At 39.0% G+C, this 27,355-nt stretch overlaps 1 protein-coding gene across 1 annotated transcript in view; it reads left to right on the forward strand.

The window, feature by feature from the left end:
- CDADC1 (cytidine and dCMP deaminase domain containing 1) overlaps positions 1 to 27,108 on the forward strand; it is a 46,081-nt gene extending 18,973 nt beyond the window's left edge. The window contains exons 5-10 of the mRNA XM_015121066.3: positions 647 to 1,216; positions 7,369 to 7,418; positions 11,351 to 11,520; positions 13,516 to 13,705; positions 19,203 to 19,263; positions 25,306 to 27,108. Of these exons, the coding sequence (XP_014976552.2) occupies positions 647 to 1,216; positions 7,369 to 7,418; positions 11,351 to 11,520; positions 13,516 to 13,705; positions 19,203 to 19,263; positions 25,306 to 25,379 (1,115 nt within the window). The 3' untranslated portion in view covers positions 25,380 to 27,108. The remainder of the gene's footprint in view (positions 1 to 646; positions 1,217 to 7,368; positions 7,419 to 11,350; positions 11,521 to 13,515; positions 13,706 to 19,202; positions 19,264 to 25,305) is intronic.
- Positions 27,109 to 27,355: the final 247 nt, after the last annotated feature.

The following is a 27,355-nucleotide window of genomic DNA, read 5'->3' on the forward strand; positions in this document are numbered from 1 at the left end:
TGGAAGAAGTATTTATTCCAGATAGAAAACTCTAGGCAATATTAGTTGTTCCCTGTAACATTTTAAAAAACAGCCATGGCACCATGGAGGACTCTTTGAGTATATAGTTTTAGCGCTGGGCTTTGGGATCACACTTCACAACACCAGTAATTCCACAAATGCATTCCCAGGAGCTGCGTTAGAGGCTGGGTAACTTTTTCTTGAAAAGGCCAAATAATAAATATTTTAGACTTTGCAGGCCATATGGTGTCCATCACAGCTACTCAACTCTGTCACGCGAAAGCACCCAAAGACTATATAAGTGAATGGGTGTGTGTGTCTGTGTTTCAGTAAAGGTTTATTTATGGACACTGAAATTTGAATTTCCTACAGTTTGATGTGTCACAAAATGTTCTTTTGATTTGTCCAATATTTTAAAATGTAAAACCCATTCTTAACCTGTGAGCTGTACATAGACTGGCAGTGGACTGGATTTGGCCTGTGGGTGGTAGTTTGCCAACCTTCAGGCTATATAATAGGTGACTTGGTAATAGACATTTATTATATTGAGGGTTCTAGATATACTGCAATGATAGGGTGGATTTTATCATGAAAACCCTAAATTCAGTATGTATCTCATAATTACCTTTCATATTTTGTATTTCAGCTGGAGTTAACCGAATTTCATATTGGCCTGCTGATCCAGAAATAAGTTTGCTTACGGAGGCTTCTAGTTCTGAAGATGCAAAGTTAGATGCCAAAGCAGTGGAAAGATTGAAGTCAAACAGTCGGGCCCATGTGTGTGTCTTACTTCAACCTTTGGTGTGTTATATGGTGCAGTTTGTAGAGGAGACCTCTTACAAATGTGACTTTATTCAAAAAATTACAAAAACATTCCCGGATGCTAACACTGACTTTTATTATGAATGTAAACAAGAAAGAATAAAAGAATATGAAATGTTATTTTTGGTTTCAAATGAAGAAATGCATAAGCAAATACTGATGACTATAGGTTTGGAGAACCTGTGTGAAAATCCATACTTTAGCAATCTAAGGCAAAACATGAAAGACCTTATCCTACTTTTGGCCACAGTAGCTTCCAGTGTGCCGAACTTTAAACACTTCGGATTTTACTGTAGCAATCCAGAACAGATTAATGAAATTCACAATCAAAGCTTGCCACAGGAAATTGCAAGGCACTGCATGGTTCAGGCCAGGTTATTGGCATATCGAACTGGTGAGTTACATAGATCGTAAATTGGGGCTGATTGGTTGGGTTGTATTTGTCTCTGAAGTGTTCGTTTCATTTATAGTAGAGTTCATTTACTCAGTTACTACAGTTTTGCTGTTCATACAGTATAGAGAAGTTAGTGAGTCCCTTAGGTAGACAACTCTTTCTCCTAGCAGTTTTGGGATTCCTTGTGGCTTTATATTCAGTACCACATTTCTATATCAGGGCCTCATTAATCTAGGCCCTTCTTTCTGCTTCTTGCTTTTATGATTTCACTGTTCCTTGAGCCCTCCACTAAAGGTAGGACAAGAAGAGAAAGGAGAGGCCCAGTGCAGTGGTTCATGCCTGTAATTGCAACACTTTAGGAGGCTGAGACATGAGGATCACTTGAGCTCAGGAGTTCAAGACCAGCGTGGGCAACATAGCACGACCTCGACTCTAACAAAAAATACAAAAAAAATTAGCTGGGCATGGTTGTGTGTGGTGGTGCGTGCCTGTAGTCCCAGCTGCTTGGGAAGCTAAAGCAGGAAGATTGCTTGAGCCCAGTAGTTTGGGGTTGCAGTGAGCTACAATAGCACCACTGTACTCCAGCTCCAGAGACAGAGCAAGACTCTGTCTCCAAAAAAAGAAAAAGGAGAAAACCAAAATTACTCATTTTGTTAACTCTTCAATATTTTGATGTACTGAATACTTAACAAAAAGTTTTAAAAATCTTTAACATTAATTCAAAATAACTAATAGAATCAAGGTAAAGGAATGGTGATTATTGCAGATTCTTCCAGTTGCTGGTATGTCTTCAATCAGCAAGTTGAGAAATCAAACATTTTTACTGTATTCTATTAAGTTGTATATTTGGAAAAGGAAAATATTACTTGGAATTTTTCTTTGCTATGGTAAAAGACGGCATCTGTATTTCCAAACATGGAACAGTATTTTCACATCTTACCTGATGTAAGATTTCTCAACGTAGAATCATGATCACTTTTTAAAATGCATCTTTGAAATAAAGGGGAAAAACATAGGCAGGAGGAGCAGTAGAGTAAGATTTGTTTGGGGAGAGTACTGCAGTAGGATTTAAAAATTATCCCAAGAAAGAAGAGAAAGTCATCAGAAAGGGTCTCTACAGATGCTGCTGGTCTGCAGTAGTCAACAGAAGGGAGGTTCTCAGCTGGCAGCAAATCAGAATCACCATTGAAACATTTATAAAAAGTACAGATGCTCAAACCCCAACCCAGACCTATTAAACCAAGTCCCTAACCAAATATGGCCAAGGTCTATGTTTCTAGAAGTTCTGCAAGGTGTTCTGATGTTCAGCAGAGTTGATAATTGCTCAATTCTTATTAAAGATTTTTATTCTGTAGGCACACATTATATGACCCCAAACAATTGCATTGTGTAAAAGTCTGGTTTCATGTAATTATCTTCTATTGTGGGTTATATATTTGTTTCTTTGCCAACTCCAGCTTTGTAAAGAATTTTTCTGTAAACCATTCAAAAAGACAGAAAACATAAATGGGAACAGCTGTTGTAGCTATAATTCGCTAATTACCCTTCACTAATTAGAATTCAGCAGAACCCTGCCTGTGTTCCAGAGTAAGAGGGAGATGTGAATCTGCTGTTGTTTTACTGGATCTTAGTACCTCTTGCTTCTATACAACACCTTATCATACCAGCTATGATTCCAGTGTTTAAAGATGCAGTATGTATACATTTGCATTTATATTCTTTATTACTCTACTGTATAGTTATATTTTATATTATAAATATATTCACTATTGTGCAGAATTTTGTACATAAAGCCCTGCTTATGCACTTGATGGGCAATTTAAAAGATTTTTCAAGGTTAATTGTTGGTGATTTTTTTGTTGTTGTTTACATGGAACTCAAATCCTGAATAGGGTGCAACTCCTCTGTCACTCCCTGTACTCCACTGTGCACTCTTCCAGGGAAGAAACCATGTCTTAATCATTTTTGCCTTAGCACTAAACACAATGTGTGTTGAATGGATAAAACAAATCTTTTCATCCAAAGATAAAGGGTCCACAATCCCTTATGCAAAATTTTTGGAGCCAGATGAAAAGGAATTCAGAATTTTTCAGATTTTATTTTATTTTTTTGAGACAGGGTTTTACTCTGTTGCCCAGGCTGAGTGCAGTGGCACTCATGGCTCACTACAGCCCTCAACCTCTCAGCCTCAAGCAATCCTCCCACATCGGCCTCCTGAGTAGCTTGTACTACAGGTGAACACCACCATGTCCAGCCACTTTTTTATTTTTTGTAGAGATGTCTCACTGTGTTGCCCAGACTGGTCTCAAACTCCTTGGTGTAAGCAATCTTCCTGCCTCAACCTCCCAAAGTTCTGGGATTACAGGCATGAGCCACCATACCCAATCCAGATTTTTAAAAGGTAATATGGTACATATACTGTTATATAGAACTCCCAGTGGGGTCTGGGACAGTACCCTGTAATCACATTAATGCATACAGAGTGAAAAAAGTAGGAATATTTTCTCTCAGCAGAATAATTGAGGGCTATAAATAACTCATTTTGGGTCAGATTTGACCACAAAGTAAGTGCATCAAACTTCAAAAAAACTTGATGTAAGAGATTTCAAATCAGGGACTCTGGACCTGTAATTCTTCCTTGATGATAAATAATAACAATGACAGTTTATGGAACACCTACTATGTGTCAAGCACTGAGCTTGGTGATTTATGTATGTATCTCATTTAACATTGAGGGTACTTCAGTAAGGTGGATATCCCTATGATACAGTGTGCTTCCAATTAAGCTTTAAATTTCACATTATTCAGTTTGGTTTGATGACCTCATTTCTCCCTAATTAATAGATGAAGATACCATTTCATTTAAAAATGTACATATGATTAAAATGAATTCCAAAACCTCTAACAACAGAGTTCTAAAATGAATTGAAAGTAGTTGCTTATAATTGCTTTTTGAATGATGAATAAAGAAGATCCATAGAGATGTCATGAAAAGTATGCTACTAGCCAGGTGCGGTGACTCCCGCCTGTAATACCAGCACTGAGAGACTGAGGCAGGAGGACTGCTTGAGGCCAGGAGTTCCAAAAGTATGTTTCTAGAATACCTGGAGGTAGCAAAAAAGTGGAAGGAATGTGTTTAGACTCTTGTGGGAAAAAGAGCAGGAGGAAGGCATCATGTCTTATCTGTCTGGTTTAAGTACTGAGTTGTGATCTCTTCATGTCTTGCTTTCTCATCAGATTAGGTGTTTTCCAAAGCTAAGGGTTACGCTTTCCTCCTGGACCATAGCGCTGATGATGAGAGTAGGCTGGAGTAATCAAAAAAGTTAACTTTTAAAACAGAACTCAGTGGTTCTCAGATATGAGTATGCCTGAGAATCAAGGTGGAGCTCAGGAGAAATGCAGATTCCTAGGTCTTACCTGCCTCTCTCAGAGAGGTTGATTTAGGGGACTTCCATGGAAGCCAGGAGTTGCCTCTTTTTTTTTTTTTTTTATTTTAAAAACAAGCATCCAGTAATTTTGATGCAAGAGGTCTGTGGAGCACCTTGGACACTGACATGACCACAGGATTGGGAGGTGAAATTACCACACTTGTGTTCTAGAACAATAAGTTCCCCTCTGATTTTCAGTGATCAAAGAGCCCCAGGAATTTGACTCAGTGATCATAAGTTGACCTTTCCTTCAAAGTTGTACAGAGAAAACCCTGTGAATGACTAGATCATAGGGAGCAATTTCTGTAAAAATTATAGACATGAAAAGATTTTTGAGAAATTACCTCATCTGTCACCAGCCTGGGTACTGGGTGACATCAAATCTGTTTTATATGGATGAAAATGTATTCCTATTTTAAAAGACAAGTAGTAAAGAATGTTCTGTTGATGTAACCAACCTTAGCTAGGCAGTGGAGCTGCATGCTGATGGAAAAATCACATTTTTGTTTCCCTTCTAACAAGGTTTAGTCTGTCCCCAGGCTGAAACAGAAAAAGTGGCTTCTGTGACTAAGAAACATAACATTAAAAACATGCAGTGTTGATGGTAGAAAAGGGGGCTCTTAATAGGGAGAATTTTTATTCTGGTTTTGTTTTTTCATTTTAGATTTATGCATAAATAAAACTTTAAAGATTTTGGTTTTGCAGGCAAATATAATCTTGTGTTTATAACTTCTGCCACTTACCTTACAAATGAGCATAAAGCCATTGATTTGTATTCTTGCCCACTCATGTTAAACTCTAAAGGTCTAGGAAGGAACCCAATTTTGTTTACATCAAAATCCCTTTTCCCTCTACTCTATAGAAGGAAGTCATCCCCTGCACTGTGCCGTTCAGCTTCGTTCATTTCCTTCAGAGCACAGCACATAAAGTACTGTTTGTTTCCTTGTTGCTGTTCTCCTTCACCATCCAACTGTAAGTCGTATGAGGAAGGGACTACAGTTTCCCTCACCACTGCATCCTAAGTTCTCACAGTACTTGGAACATAAGAGGCATTCAATAAATGGAAATTTTTGTCAAGGATTTCTTTCTTTCTTTTTTTTTTTTTTTTTTTTTTGAGATGGGGTCCTTCTCTGTCCCCCAGGCTGGAGTGAAGTGGTACGATCTTGACTCACTGCAACCTCCGCCTCCCAGGTTTAAGCAACTCTCCTGCCTCAGCCTCCCAAGTAGCTGCGATTACAGGCATGCACCACCACACCTGGCTAATTTTTGTATTTTTAGGAGAGACGGGGTTTCACTATGTTGGCCAGGCTGTGTCAAGGAATTCTTTATGTCATGGTGCAAGGTGGAGGAAAGGCCAAGCAAGTTGGATCCGGAGGGCTAAGTTTTAGTATATTTCTTTGCCTGTTTCTGCATCTAGAAATGGAAATTTTATCTGCTTTACCTTTAGGGTAAAAATGAGATCATGAATAAACATGTTTAACATAAATTGTACAAATGCTTTGTGGTATAATTTTGAAAACCAGAGCTTGCTTGAATTTGAGATGGGAAATTTTATTAGAGTATCATAACTGTTTTAAAGTTAACCTTTTAATAAGACATTCATTCTAGTTTTTAATGCAATTGTGGCACAAATTTTCTTTGTACCTTTACTGGAAAGTAGGTATTTAAAAATGTTATCATTGGAGGGATTCACTTTTAGGAAACTGTAGGGTGAAACCGCAGTTTCAGTTAATCCTCCCCAAAATGAAAATGCCCTAGGGTAAGTTCACAGATAATTGTTATTTTCTATGTGTAAATGTGCCACTTAACTACCTTAGTCCCTTATTAAGATTTTGATAAATACTATGGTTTTCCTAATTAGTGTAATTTGTCTTAGAAATTTGAAACTCAACATTGTATAGAAGGAAAAAGTAAATCCTTAATATATAGAATTTCTATTTTTTTTTTAAATTTTCTGTTTCAGATTAATGGTTTTAAGAAGTACAACTTTACTTTTGCAAAGGTTTTGGTTCTACAGGGAAATTATAATCTTATGTTTGTTTATAACTTCTGCTATTTGATTTAGAAATGGGCAAGATGTCATTAACTTGCATTCTTTTTCCCTCAAAGTAAACTGAAAGTCAGGGAAAGGACATTTTGTTTAAATCAGAATTCTCTTCATGTATTTTTTAGCAACAGATAGATAGATAGATCCATAAAGATTTATTTATGTTTGTATGAGAAGTTTGAACTTTTTTCTTAGTAAGAACATTTTCATAAGCTATATTTTCCATGATTAGAGTATAAATAATACTGAGAAAAGACAAATTTGGTTGTTGTGAACAGTTATTACACAAAATCCATTAGTTCTGAAACCGTTATTCAATTTTATCATCTATCAGAAGTAGTCGTTTAGAAACCGGCTTGTTAATGGAGAATCAATGAAGTTGCACTTAGTCCTGGCTACAGCTTTGAGGGAACTGACTGCGGACACTGCCATTTAGTGGCCTCCACATACGTATGTGTGACTGAGTTGGTAGTGACTCTCTCTAGTTATTTGGTACCTAGCTCCCATATTCCATACTTAAAAGTGTTTAATACTTTTCTGTAATTAGTGAAGATATCAAGGATTGCTGCTACATTTATGAAGTATGTTTTGATACTAGTTTTTATTATTTTTGGAAAAATATATTTCCAAAACTAACATCGTAATTTTTACTGAGTTAAATGCCATATATCTTTCAGAGGATCATAAAACAGGAGTTGGGGCAGTCATTTGGGCAGAAGGGAAATCTGTAAGTATGAAAACAATTCTTTAAATATTTAACCTGGATTTTGTTTAAACATAGTTCAGTCTTCGGTGCATTACAGGTTATTGACCATTAAGATTAATATTTTTGTAATGGTGCATTTATGAAGATCTATAAAGATTTGCTCATTCCCTCAACAATTTTCTAGATAGACACATTCATTCAGCAAACATTTGTTAAACACTCTCTACAGGTTAGGCACTGTGCCACAGTGAACGCTGGGGATTAAAGATCACGTTTTATGGCCTCATAGTTTAGTGATGGAGACGTAGAAGTAAAAAATAACTGATATGTAAGTGTAATTATAACTGATATCATGCGAACATAGAGGAGGAACCTTTGCTTGGAAAAATGAGTAAATACTCGGTGAATATTATTAATGTTAATAATATTAATATTCTTGAAGAATAAGATAATTTCATCAGACAGAGCAAGTCAATAGGACCAGGAGGATAACATGCATATTCTTTTTTTTTTTTTTTTTGAGACAGAGTCCCCCTCTGTCACCCAGGCTGGAGTGCAGTGGTGCAATCTTGGCTCACTGCAACCTCTGCCTCCTGGGTTCAAGTGATTCTTATGCCTCAGCCTCTTGAATAGCTGGGACTACAGGCATGTACCTACCACCACTTTTGCCATGTTGACCAGGCTGGTCTTGAACTCCTGGCCTCAAGCAATCCACCCTCCTCTGCCTCCCAAAGTGCTGGGATTACAGGTGTGAGCCACCATGCCTGCCCTGAATATTCTTAATATTAATAATGTTAATGTTCTTGAAGATTAGGAGGATATAATCAGACAGAACAAGTTAATGGGACCAGGAGAATAACACACAGAGATTGCGGTGAGAGAGAGAATATGGGAAAATGCATTTGATTTGGCACATAGAGTAAGCAACAAATTGGACTGGACCATGAAGAACCCTATATCCCATGTAAAGATTTTGGACTTTATCCTGGCAGTGACATACTATAGAACAGCACTAACCAGTAGAGAGAAAAGGCAAGCCTCAAACTGAATTTTAAATTTTTAGGAGCCATATATATATATTTTTTGAGACGGAGTCTCGCTCTGTCACCAGGCTGGAGTGCAGTGGCGCAGTCTCGGCTCACTGCAACCTCTGCTTCCTGGGTTCAAGCAAATCTCCTGTCTCAGCCTCCCAAGTAGCTGGGACTACAGGCACGCGCCGCCACGCCCAGACAATTTTTGTATTTTTAGTAGAGATGGAGTTTCACCATGTTGTCTGGAATGGTCTTAATCTCTTGACTTCGTAATGCATCTGCCTTGGCCTCCCATAGTGCTGGAATTACAGGTGTGAGCCACCTTGCCTGGCTGGAGCCATATTTTTAAAAGGAAAACAGATGAATTAATTTTAAGAAAATATTTAATCATGTAATCAATAAAAATTAATGAAATATTCTGCATGTAAAAAATATTAAATCTTCAAAATTCTATGTGTATTTTACACCTGCAGCACCTCTCAATCTAGACTAACTACATGTGGCTAGTGGCGACTGTATCGGACAGTGCAGTCCAAGAATATTGTAAGTGGAGAAATGATTTGATCAGATTTGTATTATAAATGAATGAAGTAGGGCTAGACAGGAAATAGGGAGATTAATAAAAGAGAGATGAGGACTTGGAGTTGTGGGGATGGGTTAGGAGGCTAGAATCAAGAGATATTTAGTAACTATATAGCTGACTGAAAGGTGAGCCTACATTTTGCCTCAAGGACTTCACAGAAAGTAATCTATTTGCTTTGATGCTTCACAAACTCCTCAAGTTCAACTCATCCAGTATCTTCCCTGCTAACCTTCTCCCTCGCTAGTGGTCACCATCTCGTCTGTTACTGTACACATACGATCACCTAGCACAATGGATTCCACCTTCAAAATACCTCTTGACTCTACTTACCTCTACCCCAACTGTTAACTCCTACTAGAATACTAGGCTCCTCAGACAGAAATTCCATAGCACTCTGTACAACTTGTCTGTGACATTCATCACAGTTAAAGTTATCTGTCCAATTTCTTACCCTCCCCAGACTAGAAGGCTCATGAGGGTAGGGACTCTCTGTCTTGTTTACAGTTGTATTCCAGCACCTAGCATAGGTCTAGCCAGTGGTTGGAACTCTCATTTGTGTGTACATGAATGCTCGGCAGCCTTTTGGCTTAACATCTGGTTCTTAAAAATTTTGTGGAGAATGTCAGTTTCTAGTTATCTCTAGAGCAGGCCGGCAGGCAGCACGGTGAAATGGAAAGACACGTGGCTTAGAGTCAAGTAACCTGGGCTTGAATTCTGGCTGTGTTACTTACTCATTTTGTGACCCTAGACAATTAGTCACTCTTGTCCTCATTTTCCTTATCTGTAAACAGTAATATTAATAGTATCACTCTTTAGGTTGTTTCAAGAATTGATCAAATGAAATGATGCATATAAAACTCAGTATGGCTGGGCGCAGTGGCTCATGCCTGTAATCCCAGCACTTTGGGAGGCTGGGGTGGGAGGATTGCTTGAGCTCAGGAGCCCAAGACAATCCTGGGCATCATGGTGAGACCTCATCACTACAAAAAATGAAAAAATTAGCCAGGCATAGTGACATGCACCTGTGGTCCCAGCTACTTGGGAGGCTGAGGTGGGAGGATGACTTGAGCCCAGGAAGTCACACCTGGGTGACAGAGCGAGACCCTGTCTCTAAATAAATAAATAAATAAATAAATCAGCATGATGTTTGACATTTAGTAAATGTTCAAACAGATTTATTAATGAGATAATATTTTGTTTGCAGGCTTTTGTTTGCCTACTATTACATGATTTTTATGAAGCTGCTACAGTAATGAGTCTGTTGATACTATCATGAGTAATTATAACATATTGAAATTTATGAGGTTTATAGTATATTCCAAACTATTACACACACAATATTGATAAAATATTTCATTCTAATAATTGATAAAGCATTGATATTAACTACTATTTCTCTTTAAAAGAGAAGAAAGCCATTGAAGTAAGAAGTTCTATAATAATATGCATATAATAGAGGTTCAATAAATACTGAAGATGAAAATGCATTTTTTATTTTCCAACTAAATCACAATAGCACATTTTTAGCCCAACAACAGAAGTTTTCTGTTTAAAGTATTTAAAAGTTTTCGACTTGCTAACCAGTAGCATGGCACAGAGCACATAAGAAATTAACAATCACAGCCAGGCGCGGTGGCTCATGCCTGTAATCCCAGCACTTTGGGAGGCCGAGGAGGGTGGATCACCTGAGCTCAGGAGTTCGAAACCAGCCTGACCAACATGGAAAAACCCTGTCTGTACTAAAAAATACAAAAAAATTAGCCGAGCATACTGGCGCATGCCTGTAATCTCAGCTACTTAGGAGGCTGAGGGAGGAGAATCGCTTGAACCTGGGAGGCAGAGATTGCTATGAGCCGAGATCGCGCCATTGTACTCTAGCCTGGGCAACAAGAGTGAAACTCCATCTCAAAAGAAAAAAAAACAAATTAACCATCACTTGTTGAGTCCCTGCTATGTACAGAACACTCGAACATGTTGAAGGGATAGAAAAGAAATATAAAACATGGTTTCTGCTCTCCAGGATCTTATAATTTATTTGGGAAGTAATATCTGCATCAAATGAAATAATTTGTGAGTTAAGTAAGATAGTATTTAATTAATTGCAAAAAACAAGGACTTCCTTAGGATTATAGATTAGAGAAGTGGTCAGCTTTCTTGGAATTTTGCTTTGACAAGATCACACTGCAGTAGGAGGATCTGATATTATATTTCTTGATAGTTTACTGTAGAAAATTGAATGAATATTCATTATACAAAGTACGAGGGCAAGCTTCAAAAATACATTGCAAAGTGCCTTTTCAGAATGTTGAAACTAACCGTTGGTTTGCTCACTCTCGTAGAGAAGTTGTGATGGAACAGGTGCCATGTACTTTGTAGGATGTGGTTACAATGCTTTTCCTGTTGGATCTGAGTATGCTGACTTCCCACACATGGATGACAAGCAGAAAGACAGAGAAATACGGAAATTCAGATACATCATACATGCGGAACAGAATGCTTTGACATTTAGGTATGAAATCCTTCTTGGTGTACTTTTCTTTAAAATGTAGCAAGTGTTGGTTGAAATTAATTTTCTTATAATTGCAATTTATTTCCTTTTTCAAATTCCAAGAAAGTTTCCTTTCAGAAGTATAACTTTGGTAAGGCTTGGTCCTGCCAGACCTGAAGCTATGACCTGAACTGAGGTTAACGCCTCTGCAGGCCTTCCCATTTGTTGAGCATATCTTTTTTTCCCTTCCCTCTCTCCAATATGAAACTGCTTGAAGTTTATCCTTTGGGATCTTGCTCAGACTCTCATATTTCTGGATGTTAAGAGCTCCTTTGTCTTCTAAATCTGGAGCATACATTTATTAAAAGTTACACACCACATAAAGACATTTTGAGCAACGATGGACTACATGCACAACGTGTTCCCATAAGATTATAACAGAGCTGAAAAATTCCTGTTACTGAGTGAAGTAGCCATTGTAACATCACACGTTACCTTTTTTATGTTTAGATACACAAATACTTACCATTGTGTTACAATGGCCTGCAGTATTCAGAATAGGACTTTATAATGAACCAAATTGCTTTAAAAGAAGTTTTGTTAACGATTATAGCTGTCAATTTACATCATTGTCACAAACACTTCTCAGCCTTTACCATTAAGGTTAAGGGATTAAAAAACTGTAAGACATGGCTCCTGTCCTTGGAGAGCTTCTAATGCAGTAGGGGATATGAGATAGCATCCACCTCGTGCTGTGGATTCTGTAGGAGAGGCAAATGTAAAGTGCTGCGGACATTCTGCTGCTGCTATGGACAAATGGGAGAGTGCAAGGGAAAGATTTGAGGGAAGAACTGGCATCTGAACTGAGCTTAAAGGATTCCTAGACTGGGGCAAATGGAAGGGAAGGGAAGACCATTCTTGCTTCTAGCATAAGCAATGGTCTGGAAGTAGGAAAATCCGTGGTGTGTTTAGGAGCATGAATATTCCAGTTAGGTTGGAATGTGGACACAAGGGAAATGCAGCTCACAAGGACAGGCTGGGACTGGACTCGAGAGGACTTTGAGTTTATGCTTCATTTGGTAGGCAGTGGAGAAATGGAATGGCATTGACAGAGCCACACTGTAGATTATGTAGGTAGTATTGTTTGAACAGACTAGATGCAGAGAATTCTGTTGCCCTAGTCCAGGTGAATGTAAGTAACAGTCTCAACAAGGAAGATGGATATGGAAGGCTGGCGGTGGAGGAATTGAAGATGGCTGGCTGAGAGCTGCCTAAGCCTCAGAACCCGGAAGCCAGTCCTTATAGCCCCAGATGAGGGCAGTCCTTCATCTTGAACTACCCTCAGCATGCAAAATTTCACCCAAAATTTCCTCTATTCTTTTCCTTGTCCTCTTCATTACAGATTTACTTGCTTCATTTTGTACAGAGGTGTGAATATGTCAAATAGAAACTTTTCTTTTTAAAATTATCCTATGATAGGGAAGGGGTAAGGGAACTATAAGTCAAAACAGAACTTAAATATTTAATTATTCATTTAGTGAACATTTATTGAATATCCAGTAGGTACCAGATAGGGCTGTGTCATTTGTCTAACAAGATGAGTTAGTGTCTAGTCAGACATGATTAACTCTTAAAGAAGGTATCAGTTTCAAATCTAATTCCAGTATTCTAAACACATACTTACTTAGAAAGCATTCGGGGATTTTTCTCTCTTTCTTTGATGTCTGTATCTTCCTGATTTCATCTGTTTTGTAATCTGAAACTGAACCTCTTACTTAGAATCAATAAATTATTTTTAGTTATAATAATTGTCATGTTCAGGTTGTATCATAACAGTTTTGTAGGTTTACATATTTTGAACATTCAGTAATTCAGCAAGTCTAAGGCTTGATGATCATTATTAATGTCATAAATCTGTTTTTAAAACAGCTCAATTTTAGTGTTTAAAGATTTTTCTAAAAAATAACTTTCCCTTTCAGAAACGACCTTTCTGATATTTTATAATTTTTTTTGTAGGTGTCAAGAAATAAAACCAGAAGAAAGAAGCATGATTTTTGTGACAAAGTGCCCATGTGATGAGTGTGTACCTTTAATTAAAGGTGCAGGCATAAAACAAATCTATGCAGGAGATGTAGATGTTGGAAAAAAGAAGGCAGACATCTCTTACATGAGGTTCGGGGAGCTTGAAGGTGTTAGCAAATTTACGGTAAGTAGATGCACATTTTTTTCAGGTGTATTTTGTATTATGTTGTTAGGTACCCTTTTGCAATATTGTAAGTTAGTGCTTCCCACCCTTTTAAAGAGTTTCAACAAATTATTATTATTATTATTTGAGAGAGAGTCTCTCTCTGTTGCCTAGGCTGGAGTGCCAGTGGCTCGATCTCGGCTCACCGCAACCTCTGCCTCCTGGGTTCAAGTGATTCTCCTGCCTCAGCTTCCCGAGTAGCTGGGATTACAGGCGCCCGCCATCATACCCGGCTAATTTTTATATTTTTAGTAGAGACAGGATTTCGCCATGTTGGCCAGGCCAGTCTCGAACTCCTGAGCCCAGGTGATCCGCCCGCCTCGGTCTTCCAAAGTGTCGGGATTACAGGTGTAAGCCACCGCGCCAGGCCGAGTTTCAACAAATTATTATTATTGAGTTTATTTATATGTGCAAACCTTTACCTAACTGCAACTGTTCAGCTATGGATTCCTGCCTTATGAATTTACATCTCTGTAGAGAATTGAGCCAGTGGATCTTTTGGTGCCATCTGGTGGCTGATAAAAGAAAGGTACCTGACCTATCTCTTCCCTCTCATTTCTGGCTTGGAGTGGTGGATAGAGGTGAAAATACTTCAGCGGTCCCCACCCTTTTCGGCACGAGTGACCGGTTTTGTGGAAGACAGTTTTTCCACAGATGGGGAGATGGTTTTGGGATGAAACTATTCCACCTCACATCATCAGGCACTAGATTCTATAAGGAGCACGCAGCCTTGATCCCTCAGGTGCGCAGTTCACAATAGGGTTCTGCTCCTATGAGAATCTAATTCCACCGCTCATCTGACAGGAGGTGGAGCTCAGGCGGTAATGCTCGCTAGCCTGCGCTCACCTGCTGCCGTGCGGCCCAGTTCCTAACAGGCCACAGACCAGTACTGGTTGCTGCCAGGGGGTTGGGATCCCCTGCAATAGTTTAAAGGTCACCCCCACCCCCAAACAAAGGGAGGTGCACACACACACACACACACACACAAACACACACACATTTCTCATGAGAAAAATCAGAAAAAAAAGAATATTTATTTATTTGTTTTTTTATTTATGTATTTATTTTGAGATGGAGTTTCACTCATTGCCCAGGCTGGAGTGCAATGGCGTGATCTCGGTTCACTGCAACCTCAGCCTCCTGGGTTCCAGCGATTCTCCTGCCTTGCTACCCCTGCCCCCCCCCACCCCCACTCCCCAGTATCTGGGATTACAGACGTACGCTACCATGCCCAGCTAATTTTTTGTATTTTTAATAGAGACAGAGTTTCACCATGTTGGCCAGGCTGCTCTTGAACTCCTGACGTCAGGCGATACACCGGCCTCGGCCTCCCAAAGTGCTGGGATTACAGGCATAAGCCACCACGACTGGCCCGAGAAAAAAAGAATTTATTTGATATTTCCGAAAATGTACTGAGGTAGTTCATGGAAAACTCAATAACTTTTAACTCTTTATACCTCTTCACTATTTGGGTTTTGGTTTCTGTGGGGTTTTTTTTCTTCTTTTGTTTTGGTTTTTGTTTTGAGACAGGGTCTCACTATCTCACCCAGGCTGGAGTGCGGTGGCGCCATCTTGGCAATCTCTATCTCCTGGGCTCAAGCGACCTGCCTGCCTCAGCCTCCCGAAGTGCTGGGATTACAAGCACGAGCCACTGTTCTCAGCCTATTTTGGTTTTCAAAAAAACTTTTTATTTGGAAAAAACCTTAAGCATACAGAAAAGTTACAAAAACACTGCAAAGAAATTTTTTCCCAGAAGTTGTTGACATGATACCAGCTCACCCTTTATTTCCTCAAATAAGAAATAACCACATAACTACAATACAACCATAAAAATCAGGAAATTAACATTGATACATTACTGCCACTAATCCACAGATTCCAGTCAAGGTTCATCAGCTGCCCAAGAAATGTCTTGTATAGCAGGGTTCCCCAACCCCTGGGTACCAGTTAGGAAGCTTCTTCTGTATTTACAGTTGCTCCCCATTGCTCACCTTACTGCTTAAGCTCTGCCTCCTGTCAGATCAGCAGCGGCATTAGATTCTCATAGGAGTGTGAACCCTATTGTGAACTGCCCATGTGAGGGATCTAGGTTGTGTGCTCCTTATGAGAATCTAAAGCCTGATGATCCCCCACTCCTCGCCATCTGGTCTGTGGAAAAACTTCCACGAAACCGGTACCTGGTCCCTGGTTCCACAAAGGTTGGGGACTGCTTTTATACAGCAAAAGGATCCTGTCCAGAATTGTACATTGTTTCTGTGACATCCAATGATTTAATCCTGGCATTGAATGAGTTAATGTAACATTTAACTACTAGAATTTGCAGTGGGAAGAAAAAGGATGTAAAAGAACTGTTTATAAATTTCAGCTTTACATTCCTGCTATATACATCGGTTTGTGTCCAGGGTACCTAGAACATACATATATATGATTAACTTGGACATATAACATATAATTGTATATGTATATAATATTAAATATAGAAACATACTATCCAGTGTCTGTCATGTGTATATGAAGTATCATAAGTTTTACCATTTGTAATATTGTCATTTTTTTCTAATTGTTTTATTTAAAGTTTATCACGTTTTAAATAGAGAGGGGTGTTGACATGGCACTGAAAGAAGGCAGAGATGGGAAAGACCTTTTTTGTAAAACTCAATAAAAGCTTATATGCAATTAGTCAGAGAAATCTCTACTTCTGTGTTTGTGTTTTCTGTCTCTTCATTCCTCCTGAAGAGTATGAAGAAATAGATTTTTCAGGTTCTCCTCATAAAGATTAAGTGACCTAGCTCTTCAGGACTATGAGTGATGGGTTATGGAGAATTCTGAAATATCTTGCTTACTGGTAGATTTTAATAGCTTTTCAATTGTAAAGAGAATGAAGAGATCAGAAGAACTTAAGATAGGGCAAGAGAAGCAGAAGGAGGCAGGAAGACTAAGGGGATATTCAGGGGCAGAGGTGGGAAAGGAAGCACCCAGTTGGGCCAGACCCTCCAGGGAGTACCCTCACTCAGGCACATGTTCCAAAGGCTGTTCATGGTTGTTCTCTGTTCTACCTCCAGTGAAGATAAACTGTCCATCTTCTCATCCTTCTCATCTGACCTGGCTGCAAACATTATGTTCTAAATCTGAATTTCAGTAATGATTATATTCTTCCTTTTAGATTGTCAAAAATAGTGTGTATCAATAAATTTGGTATTTGTTTTTAAGATTAAAGTAAATTGAAATTAACTTTGAAAGATTTTTGCTTTCCTTTTTGATATGTTACCATAGACCTTGAGATAAGTAGTTCTATTCTGTGGTGTTGTCGCAAACCAGGCTAGGACTGGGCAACACTGTTTTCAAGAATAGATTTTTATCAATCTATATCCATGTCCATGTACTCAATTCTTTGTTTTCTCTTTAGTATGTGTGGATTTCTCTCTATTAGGTTATATTACTTATTTTTATTATGAAAGTAATATATGCTCATTGTAGAAGACTAGGAAAATAAAAAAGAATGTGTATTATCCCACAACTCATAGATACCACAATTAACATGTTGCTGTATGTTCTGTGTCACTAAAAGTTCTTTAAAAAATATTTTAAATAATTTAACACAATATTCCAACCCATAGGTCTAACTTATTTAACCATTCCCATGTTGTTGGACACCTGGATTGTTTCTAAGTTTTTACAGTTATAAGAAGCATTTTTATGAGTGTCCTTAAACATGAATTCAGGGTTACTTGTTTTTACTTTGTCTCCCCAAATTAATAGGTTTTAGTGGTTTGATGTCTTTCAAAAAATGCCTCACTTTAAACATTTTTTGGTAATTTCTCATATAGCTTCCTACCCTTTCTAAGTCTTCTCTCTTTCTTGGTACTAGCCTAAACCTCCCATTTCTATAAGTGACCAGCCAGTTCTGGATGTCCTCCCTTTCCAAGGACTTTTAATACATGGTAAAATGTTTGTCCTGTATCTCATCCCCCCTCAAGGCTCATGATGTTAACTAGTTAATCTGTTGAGTGAACTGATGCTTATGGAAGAGGCTCCCAGGTAATCCATATTTGTGTGTCACACATAAGCATCAGTTCACTCATCAGATTAACTGGTGCCCTAGCAGGGCCTTTTGGTTAAGTCATTAGTGATTCTGATAGAGATTCTAGCCAGCTGAGAAAAGAAGGGCTGTGCTATAAGATACCGATTACTCTCCATTTTTCTTTTCTGCTGCTCCAATATTCTATGTAATATCTGAGAATCTTCAGGCTTCCCTATTTATTCCTGAATGAGATGAAATATGGTAATCAGAAGAGATAAATGATATGATATAAAATGATATGATATGATGCAAGTAATAGTTTATGATATAACAACATTAAAAGGCAAAGTAATCCTGGTCATATTTTCTTTTTTCTTTCTTTCTTTCTTTTCTTTTTTTTTTTTTTTGTGAGACGGAGTCTCACTCTGTCTTCCAGGCTGGAGTACAGTGGCGTGATCTCAGCTCACTGCAAGCTCCACCCCCGGGTTCTTGCCATTCTCCTGCCTCGGCATCCCGAGTAGCTGGGACTACAGGCGTCCGCCACCACGCCCGGCTAATCTTTTGTATTTTTAGTAGAGATGGGGTTTCACCGTGTTAGCCAGGATGATCTTGATCTCCTGACCTTATGATCCGCCCACCTTGGCCTCCCAAAGTGCTGGGATTACAGGCATGAGCCACCGCGCCTGGCCTATCTTGGTCATATTTTCATTCTTTAATACCTAGGCCTTTTCTAGCTATTTTAAGATTATCTGGGACCTGGAGTTAGAATACAATGTGGTGTTAATTCCATAGTACTGGGCACAGGTTCTAATTCTATTGCCGCCTGTAGTTAGTGTGTAACCTGAGACAAGTCACTCTAATCCTCTGGTCCTCCACTTACTTCCAATTAAAATGAATGTAAAGAATCTTCAACTTCTCTAAGAGTCTTGATTTGGATCCCAGAAGTTATATCATTCAGGATCATTCAGTGTGGTGTTATTAGGGCTTTGTTAATTTGAACATGCTAACTCCTTTTTCTTCTATTTTTTTAAAATTTTTTTTCAAGATGGAGGCTTGCTCTGTCACCCAGGCTGAAGTGCAATGGCACCATCTCAGCTCACTGCAACCTCCGCCTCCCGGGTTCAAGCAATTCTCTTACCTCAGCCTCCCTAGTAGCTGAGACTACAGGCACGTGCCACCATGCCTGGCTAATTTTTGTATTTTGATTAGAGACAGAGTTTCACCATGTTGGCCAGGTTGGTCTCGAGCTCCTCATCTCAGGTAATCCACCTACCTTGGCCTCCCAAAGTGCTGGGATTACAGGTGTGACCCACCCATGACTGGCCATTTTTCTTCCATTTTTAAGAAGTTGTTTTGATATTTAAAATCAATGTGTGGGAATGCTATGTATTAAATCCTTTTTAAACAAGTAAGTAAGATGTTTTTGCACTCTTACAGTGGCAGCTGAATCCATCAGAAGCTTATGGTCTTGAACAAAATGAGCCTGAAAGGAGAGAAAGTAAGTATTTATGTATTGAGGTGAACTTTGTTGCTGAGGAGAAAGGATATACAGTCAATTTTAATGATCAGGTGATGAAAATTGTTGTGTTAATAGATGGAGCATATTATTTTTGAAGGTTAGATTTTTGCCTTTCAATTTGTTCATAAACATTTGTGTGTCTACCATATGCTAGGTGCTATGGAAAGTGCCGATTAATAATTACTCCTATAGAATCCACAGGTTAATGGTTAATACAAATAATTATGCACAAATTGATGTTATAAATTAAATGCATATGAAACAGTAAACAACAATGCTCTTCTATAAAAAAACAAAAGCTTACTGGGAAGTGAGAAAGGAAAAATATGCATAATTAGTACAGATGGATCGGGACCAAATGATGAGGTATATACATTCTTCTAGAGTAAAGCCACATTTGCCCAGATTGGAAATGTTCTGGTTACTTGAATAATCTGATGAAGAATAATCACAGCTACCATAATGAATTACTAGTCTTTAAAGCTTTATTATTCGTATACTACTACAGATATTTTGAATGTAATGTAATCTTTGAGAAGTCTTACAGTTCCTTAGGCACATAATTTTAGACATGAGTGCTATATAATATTATTTTAAAATAGTAACTATAGGCCCGGCATGGTGGCTCACGCCTATAATCCCAGCATTTTGGGAAGCCAAGGCAGGTGGATCACTTGAAGTCAGGAGTTTGAGATCAGCTTGGCCAACATGGTGAAACCTCGTCCCTACTAAAAATACAAAAAATAGCCAGGCATCATGGCACATGCCTGTAATCCCAGCTACTTGGGAGTTTAAGGCAGGAGAATCACTTGAATCCAGGAGGTGGAGGTTGCAGTGAGCCAAGATGGCACCGCTGTACTCCAGCCTAGGCGACAGGGAAAACTCTATCTCTAAAAATAAAAATAAAAATAAAACAGTAACTATATTATCAAATTATTTGGATTTGAAGTAAGTGGAAGTTTGCTGTAAGTTTTCTTGATAATAACAATTTTTTAACCTTGAAAAATCAAGAAATATAAAAGCCTTAGAATAATTTCTCTGTGAATATATTGATTTTTAGTGTTCTGAATTAGCTTTATTTGATTCAAATAGAAAATGTATTGTTTGCAATTTGGAAAAAAGTACATATCCACTGCATCTTTCTTTTTAAAAATTTATCAGCAAAAAAGGCCGTATCTATCTATCTATCTATCTATGTATCTATCTGTCTATCTATACATCTAGTTAAACAATGTATACTCAATGACAGTGTTTGAAGGGGCCAATGAATAATTTCCTATGTTAGAGAAAGGATACAAAAAGCACGAATCATAAAAAGGTTAATTTATCTATGTTACAATGAAAAGCATCTGTTCATTAAAAGATATCACTAGGCCAGGCGCAGTGGCTCACGCCTGTAATCCCAGCACTTTGGAAGGCTGAGGCGGGTGAATTGCTTGAGGCCAGGAGTTTGAGACAGGCTGGGCAAGATGGCAAAACCCTCTCTCTACAAAAAATACAAAAATTAGCCAATTGTGGTGGCACATGCCTGTGGTCCCAGCTACTCAGGAGGCTGAGATGGAAGGATCTCTTGAGCATGAAGAGGTTGAGGCTGCAGTGATCCATGCTTGTAACCACTGTACTCCAACCTTGGCAACAGAGTGAGACCTTGCCTTAAAAAAAAAAAAAAAAAAAAAAAGATATCACTAAAAGAGTGCAAAGGCAAGCCATGGAATATGAGAAGATATTTGCCACTTATAATCAACAAAGGGCTTGTATCTAGGATTTATTATTCCTAGATCACTAAGGAAAAGGAAGACATGCTGTGGTTAAAGCCCCAAGATTGGAAGGAGGGGACAAAACGAAGGCTTCTGGTTTGCTGGCAGTGTTTTATTTATTGACCCAGATGATGGTTACATATGTTCGCTTTGTGGCAGTTCAACTGAACGGATAAGTTTATGTTTATGCATTTTTGAACAAGTGTTTTATCTCAATAAACAATACCCCATTTCCTTTTTAATTATATAATAGTTTTACTGATATGTAATTCATCTATCATAAATTTGCTTTTTAGTAGATTCACGGAGTTGTACAGGCATCACTACAACATAATTTCAGAACATTTTCATGATCTAAGAAAGAAGTGTCATGCCCATTTGCAGTCACTTCTCATTCTCCCCTCCCCCTAGCCCTAGGCAACCACTCTTTCAGTTTTTATGGATTAGTCTATTCTGGCCATTTCATATAAATGGAATCATACAGTATGTAATTCCTTTCCAATTTTTGATTCAGTTGAGAAATAGACACTAGAATCAACAGATGAAAGTTACAACACCAGCTTTGTTGTTAGACTAGGGCTTGACCTTTGGGTAAATCAGTCTGTCTAACTCCAGAGGGGGGACTTGCTGCTGGATACTTTCTCAGTGCCAGTAGCAGGGACAAACAGAAGGAAGGCAGGCAGTGTGACTGACAACTCTCAGGTGCCCTTCCACTTCGTACAGATGGAACCCAGGTAACCCATAACAAGCATTCTTTTTAAATAGTCATGGGGCTTTCAAGAAAATAAGGGAAATATTCTCCTAAGAACAAAATAGAGATAAAAAGACATTTTGCTAGAATCTGAGGAGCGATAGTAAGTCAACACAATAGCCAGAGCTATCCTGAGGACAAATATCCATATAAGCTGGAATCTAAGAGCAGGTCTGGGTCTGCTGCAAGATGAGTGAACTGAACCTAGTTCACCCAATCAACACACGAAAAGATGATTAAACTTAGTAGTAGTCAGAGAAATGCAAATTAAGATTGCATTAAAGTAGCGCTTTTTTTTTTTTTTTTTTTTTTTTTTTTTTTTTTTTTTTGTGACGGAGTCTCACTCTGTCACCCAGGCTGGAGTCCTGTGGCGTGATCCCGGTTCACTGCACCCTCCACCTCCCAGGTTCAAGTGATTCTCCTGCCTCAGCCTCCCAAGTAGCTGGGATTACAGGCGTGTGCCACCACGCCCAGCTAATTTTGTATTTTTAGTAGAGATGAGGTTTCACCATGTTGGCTAGGCTGGTCTCGAACTCCGGGCCTCAGGTGATCTGCCCACCTTGGCCTCCCAAAGTGCTGGGATTACAGGGATGAGCCACCACGCTTGGCCTGAAATAGCATTTTTTATAAATATATGCCCTGGAGAAACTCTTGCATATTGTATAAGAGTCAAAGAGACAAAAATTTTGTTGCTATATTGTTCTTAAAAACAAAAACTGGAAATAACACAAATGTTTGTTTTGGGTGATTAGATAAAAATATTATGGTGTGGCCGGGCGCGGTGGCTCACGCCTGTAATCCCAGCACTTTGGGAGGCCAAAGGCGGGCGGATCACAAGGTCAGGAGATCAAGACCAGGGCGAAACCCCGTCTCTACTAAAAATACAAAAAATTAGCTGGGCGCGGTGGCGGGTGCCTGTAGTCCCAGCTACTCAGGAGGCTGAGGCAGGAGAATGGCGTGAACCCGGGAGGCGGAGCTTGCAATGAGCTGAGATCGCACCTCTGCACTCCAGCCTGGGGGACAGAGCGAGACTCTGTCTCAAAAAAAAAAAAAAAAAAAAAAATTGTGTATTACCACAATGGACTACTATATAGCAGTGAAAACAAACAAATGAACTAGAGCTACATTCTTCAACATGGATGAATCTTAGAAATATAAATGTTGAATTTTAAAAAGCAAACTACAGAATTATGATACCATTTCTGTATAAAGTTCAAAAAGACATACCATATATTGATTAAATGTGGTAGGCCAGGCATAGTGCTCACACTTACCATCCCAGCATGATGGGAGGCTGAAGCGGGACAATTGCTTGAACCCAGGAGTTCAAGACCAGCCTGGGCATCACAGCAAAACTCCATCTCTACAAAAGATACAAAAAATTAGTTGGGCATGGTGGCCTGTGCCTGTAGTCCCAGCTACCCCAGAGGCTAACAGAGGAGGATCACCTGAGCCCAGGAGGTTGAGGCTGCAGTGAGATGAGATTGTACCACTGTACTCCAGCCTGGGTAACAGAGTGACAGAGACAGACCCTGTCTCAAAATAAATAAATATAAATAAATAAATAAAATAAAATAAACTTTAATATATCGTATATATAGTAAAGTTATTGTTAAGAAGCAATCAATTGATAAACACGAAAATCAAGATAGGAGTTGCCTCTGAGTGGGGTGAAAGGGGATGGGATGAGAGAGGGAGTGCATGGGAATTGGTAATGTTCTAGTTGTTGGATTCGGCAGTATGTTTTGTTTTTTTTCCATCTGCCCCCGCCCCCCGACACATCATGTAGTTTTATTCAGTTTTAAACAAAATTTAACTCTTTTGGGACAGTAAGTTCATGAGTGTTCATTTTATTGTTTGGCTTTAGAACTCCCATCTGTATTACGTATATATTATTATATATTACATAATACATTTTACATATATAGAGAGAGACTCTTTCAGATATTACATAATACGATGAGAAAGAGAAAGAGAGAGGGGTGGCTTTCCAGATCTACCTCTGGAAGGCAAGTCTGAGCCCTGGCCCAGCTGTCCTTAGGACAAGGAAACAGCAGGGCAGAACACACAGGCTCAGGGCAGGAAATCCCTCAAAAGATAGGAAGAAAGGGCAGAAGGAAGCTTTTGCAGGTGGTAGATATGTTCCTTGTCTTGACTGTGGAGATAGTTTCATGAATGTGTACTTATGTCAGAAATCATGAAACTGGACTAAGCAAAATGACTCTTTTCTGTGATCCCATCATTTTGGAAGGCTGAGGTGGGAGGATTGCTTTAGGCCAAGAGTTCAAGACCAGCTTGGGTAACAAACTGAGACCCCCATCTCTACAAATATTACAAATTAAAAAGTAAATTAAAAGAATTCATCAAACTATATACTTCAAATATGTTGTTTATTGTATACTTTAAACATGTATCATTTATTGTACAAATAAAGCTATTAAAAACAAAAGCCAGGAAGAGGTTGAAGCCATACTCTTTTCCCAGCCTGCCCGGTCAGATAAGTCTGTCTTCCTTCCAGTCCCCAGATTCTCCCTATCCCACACATAGTCCCCTTCTCCCTTAGGAGGTACATTTTGTTTCCTCCAGTCTAGTAATAGGACTTCCCCCCACCAAAAACATAAAACAAAAAGTTTTATGAATTACTTGCCATACACTGTTGAGTGAATTCTTTTTCTTGTTTGTTTGTTTTTTGAGACAAGGTCTCACTGTGTCACCCAGACTGGAGTGCAGTGGCACAGTCATGGCTCACTGCAGACTCGGCCTCTCTGGGCTCAAACAATCCTCCCACCTCAGCCTCCTGAGTAGCTGGGATTACAGATGTGTGCCACAACACCTGTTTTTTTGTTTGTTTTTTTTTTGTTTGTTTGTTTTTTTGAGACGGAGTCTCACTCTGTCGCCCAGGCTGGAGTGCAGTGGCGCCATCTCAACTCACTGCAAGCTCCGCCTCCTGGGTTCACGCCATTCTCCTCCCTCAGTCTCCCAAGTAGCTGGGACTACAGGCACCTGCCACGACGCCCGGATAATTTTTTTGTATTTTTAGTAGAGACGGGGTTTCACCGTATTTTGCCAGGATGGTCTTGATCTCCTGACATGATCTGCCCGCCTCAGCCTCCCAAAGTGCTGGGATTACAGGCGTGAGCTACCGTGCCCGGCCACAACAGCTGTTTTTCTAAAAAAAATTTTTTTGTAGAGATGAGGTCTCCCTATGCTGCCCAAGCTGGTCTTGAACTCCTGGGCTCAAGTTATCCTCCCTCCTCAGCCTCCAAAAGTGTTGGCGTTATAGACGTGAGCCATTGCACCTGGCCCATGTGAATCCAATTTTTAAAAGCCAGATTCTGTATTGCCTGAGAGTAAGTTATCTAGATTCGATTCAGATTGAGAATTTGAAGATAAAATAAAGTGAAAGTTCCTTTAACTTAAGCATTGTTTTGCTCTTACAACCTGTAAGGCTGAAACAAGTGCCCATGGGTTTGAAATGAAGCTGTCCTGACCTAGTGTTATTCTCAATGCTAGACGGTGTGTTGAGACCCGTCCCACAGAAGGAAGAGCAGCACCAGGACAAGAAGCTGCGCCTTGGAATCCACTAAGAAGGACTGTCTACACTGCAGGGGAACCTCAAGAACTTTTCATTGCACTTCTAAAATTCAGCCTTGTTCATTCAGAAAATAAGGATGGATTTTGTGAATAATTGAAAAGATTTTTTAATGAAGCTAATTTATTTCTAGGATACAAATGGTGTTAATAAGAATATTTGTCTTTTAGATTTATGTGTGGGTTTTCCATAATGTAGTAGTGTGTTATTTTATTACACAAAATGAGGGAGCAATAACTTAAACCAATGTAAACAGCAACAGGGACTGATTTCTATTTATCTTGACTTTATATTAGCCAATTTGAAAGGGTCTGCTTCACAGGAGGTCATGCCTCTGCAGGGAATCACACACCTTTTGAGAAATATTAATTCTTTTGAATTACAAGAGTGACAGTTAGTAAACTGCTCCAGGGAAATAAATGTCATCTTTTAAGAGTCAATGTATAGCAAACCAAAAGGTCACATTTATACCCAAAGCTTTCTAGTAATCAGAATTTACTTAATTAGAATTGACTCATAAAAATAAAGTTAGTGGACTTGGTCTCCATTTTTAAAGTATATTTTGTAAATGTTAACTCTGTGGTCCTGTTTATCACAGAGTTTGGGTAGCAATAGGAAGACAGTGTTATTCTGAGACAGTGTCACTGCTTGATATCACTGACTCTTGAAATCACTAACAGTGAACCTCAAATTTGGTTATGATGCTAACAGAGAAGAAATATTTGAGTCTGGACTATTGAAACTAGCCTTCCTAGAATTTCATTAATAAATGCTGCTCCCCCATATAATCTTTCCTTCTGTAAAATTAACACAGGTTGTCTCATGGCATTGATCTTCAAAAGGAAGAGCCTTTTAAAAACATTTACCAACCTCGAGAATAAATACTGAAAGTCTTGAAAGTATGGTAATTTCAGCTATTCCAGATTGCTGTCTGTGATTTCTTACATTTTTATTTGCTGAGAAGCGTTCAGAAAATTATTCCAAAAATGAGGGTACATGTTCTGTTCTCTCCTAGGTTAGAGAGGGAGTGACCTGGGATGCTTCATGAGAAATGGCTCCCTGGATCTGTGGTGGTCAGGTTTGCCTCTGCTTTTGTTCCCTGCCTTTCCACAACATCACATGGCCTCACTGGGCTTCCTACCAGTTTCTCAGAATCACACGCAGGACCATCCAAACATGGGCTCCGTGCCAGGGCTGTGACTGCAGCCTGTGTAGGTCCATGGGGAGTTCAGAGTCATCATACAAGGCAGCCAAGAACTGCCATAAACACTACACAGATGGAGGGCATGAGATAGGACGGGAGATGAGGCGAGGTACACTTAGAGGTAACTAAGGCTAGTTTGAAAACCATGAGTTAAGATATTCTTATCCGTATAAAAACACTGAGATTGCTTACCTCCCAAATTGCTTTATTATATTAACTCTCATGCTTCAGCTCTTGGATTTGTTGTTTCTCACTAACATGTCATGTACACCAAACATTTTATAAATCAATCAGTAAATATTTTGTAAGACCCAATAGCCTGGCATACTGCCAGGTCTGTGGATTTGCCTGTTGGGTGTTGGGATTGGATATGAGAGGAAGAAGCATACAAGTGGGAAAAACTGTGATTAGAAAGGGAAAACTAGGCATTTCCACAGTATTATTAAGAGAGTCATGATAATGCCATTTTTTTTTTTCTGTACAACTGGTCAGATTTCAATAAATAATCATTGACGGTTTACTGTGTAGCCTCAGAAGGTGAAGTCTATGAGGGCAGGGAGGTGTGTGTGTGTGTGTGTGTGTGTGTGCTTTTAAACTGCTGAACCCCAGTGTCTAGAACAGTACCTGGCACACAGTAGGCATTCTATAAATATTTGTTGATTGATTGAATGACTGCTAAACACTGCTTGACCCGGGGATGAGATGTGTGAGAAATGCTTCCTGATCTTAAGACACTCACAGTCAAGTGGACAATACAAGCATGGAAT

This window comes from Macaca mulatta, chromosome 17 (genome assembly GCF_049350105.2).
Source record: "Macaca mulatta isolate MMU2019108-1 chromosome 17, T2T-MMU8v2.0, whole genome shotgun sequence".
Lineage (NCBI taxonomy): Eukaryota > Metazoa > Chordata > Mammalia > Primates > Cercopithecidae > Macaca > Macaca mulatta.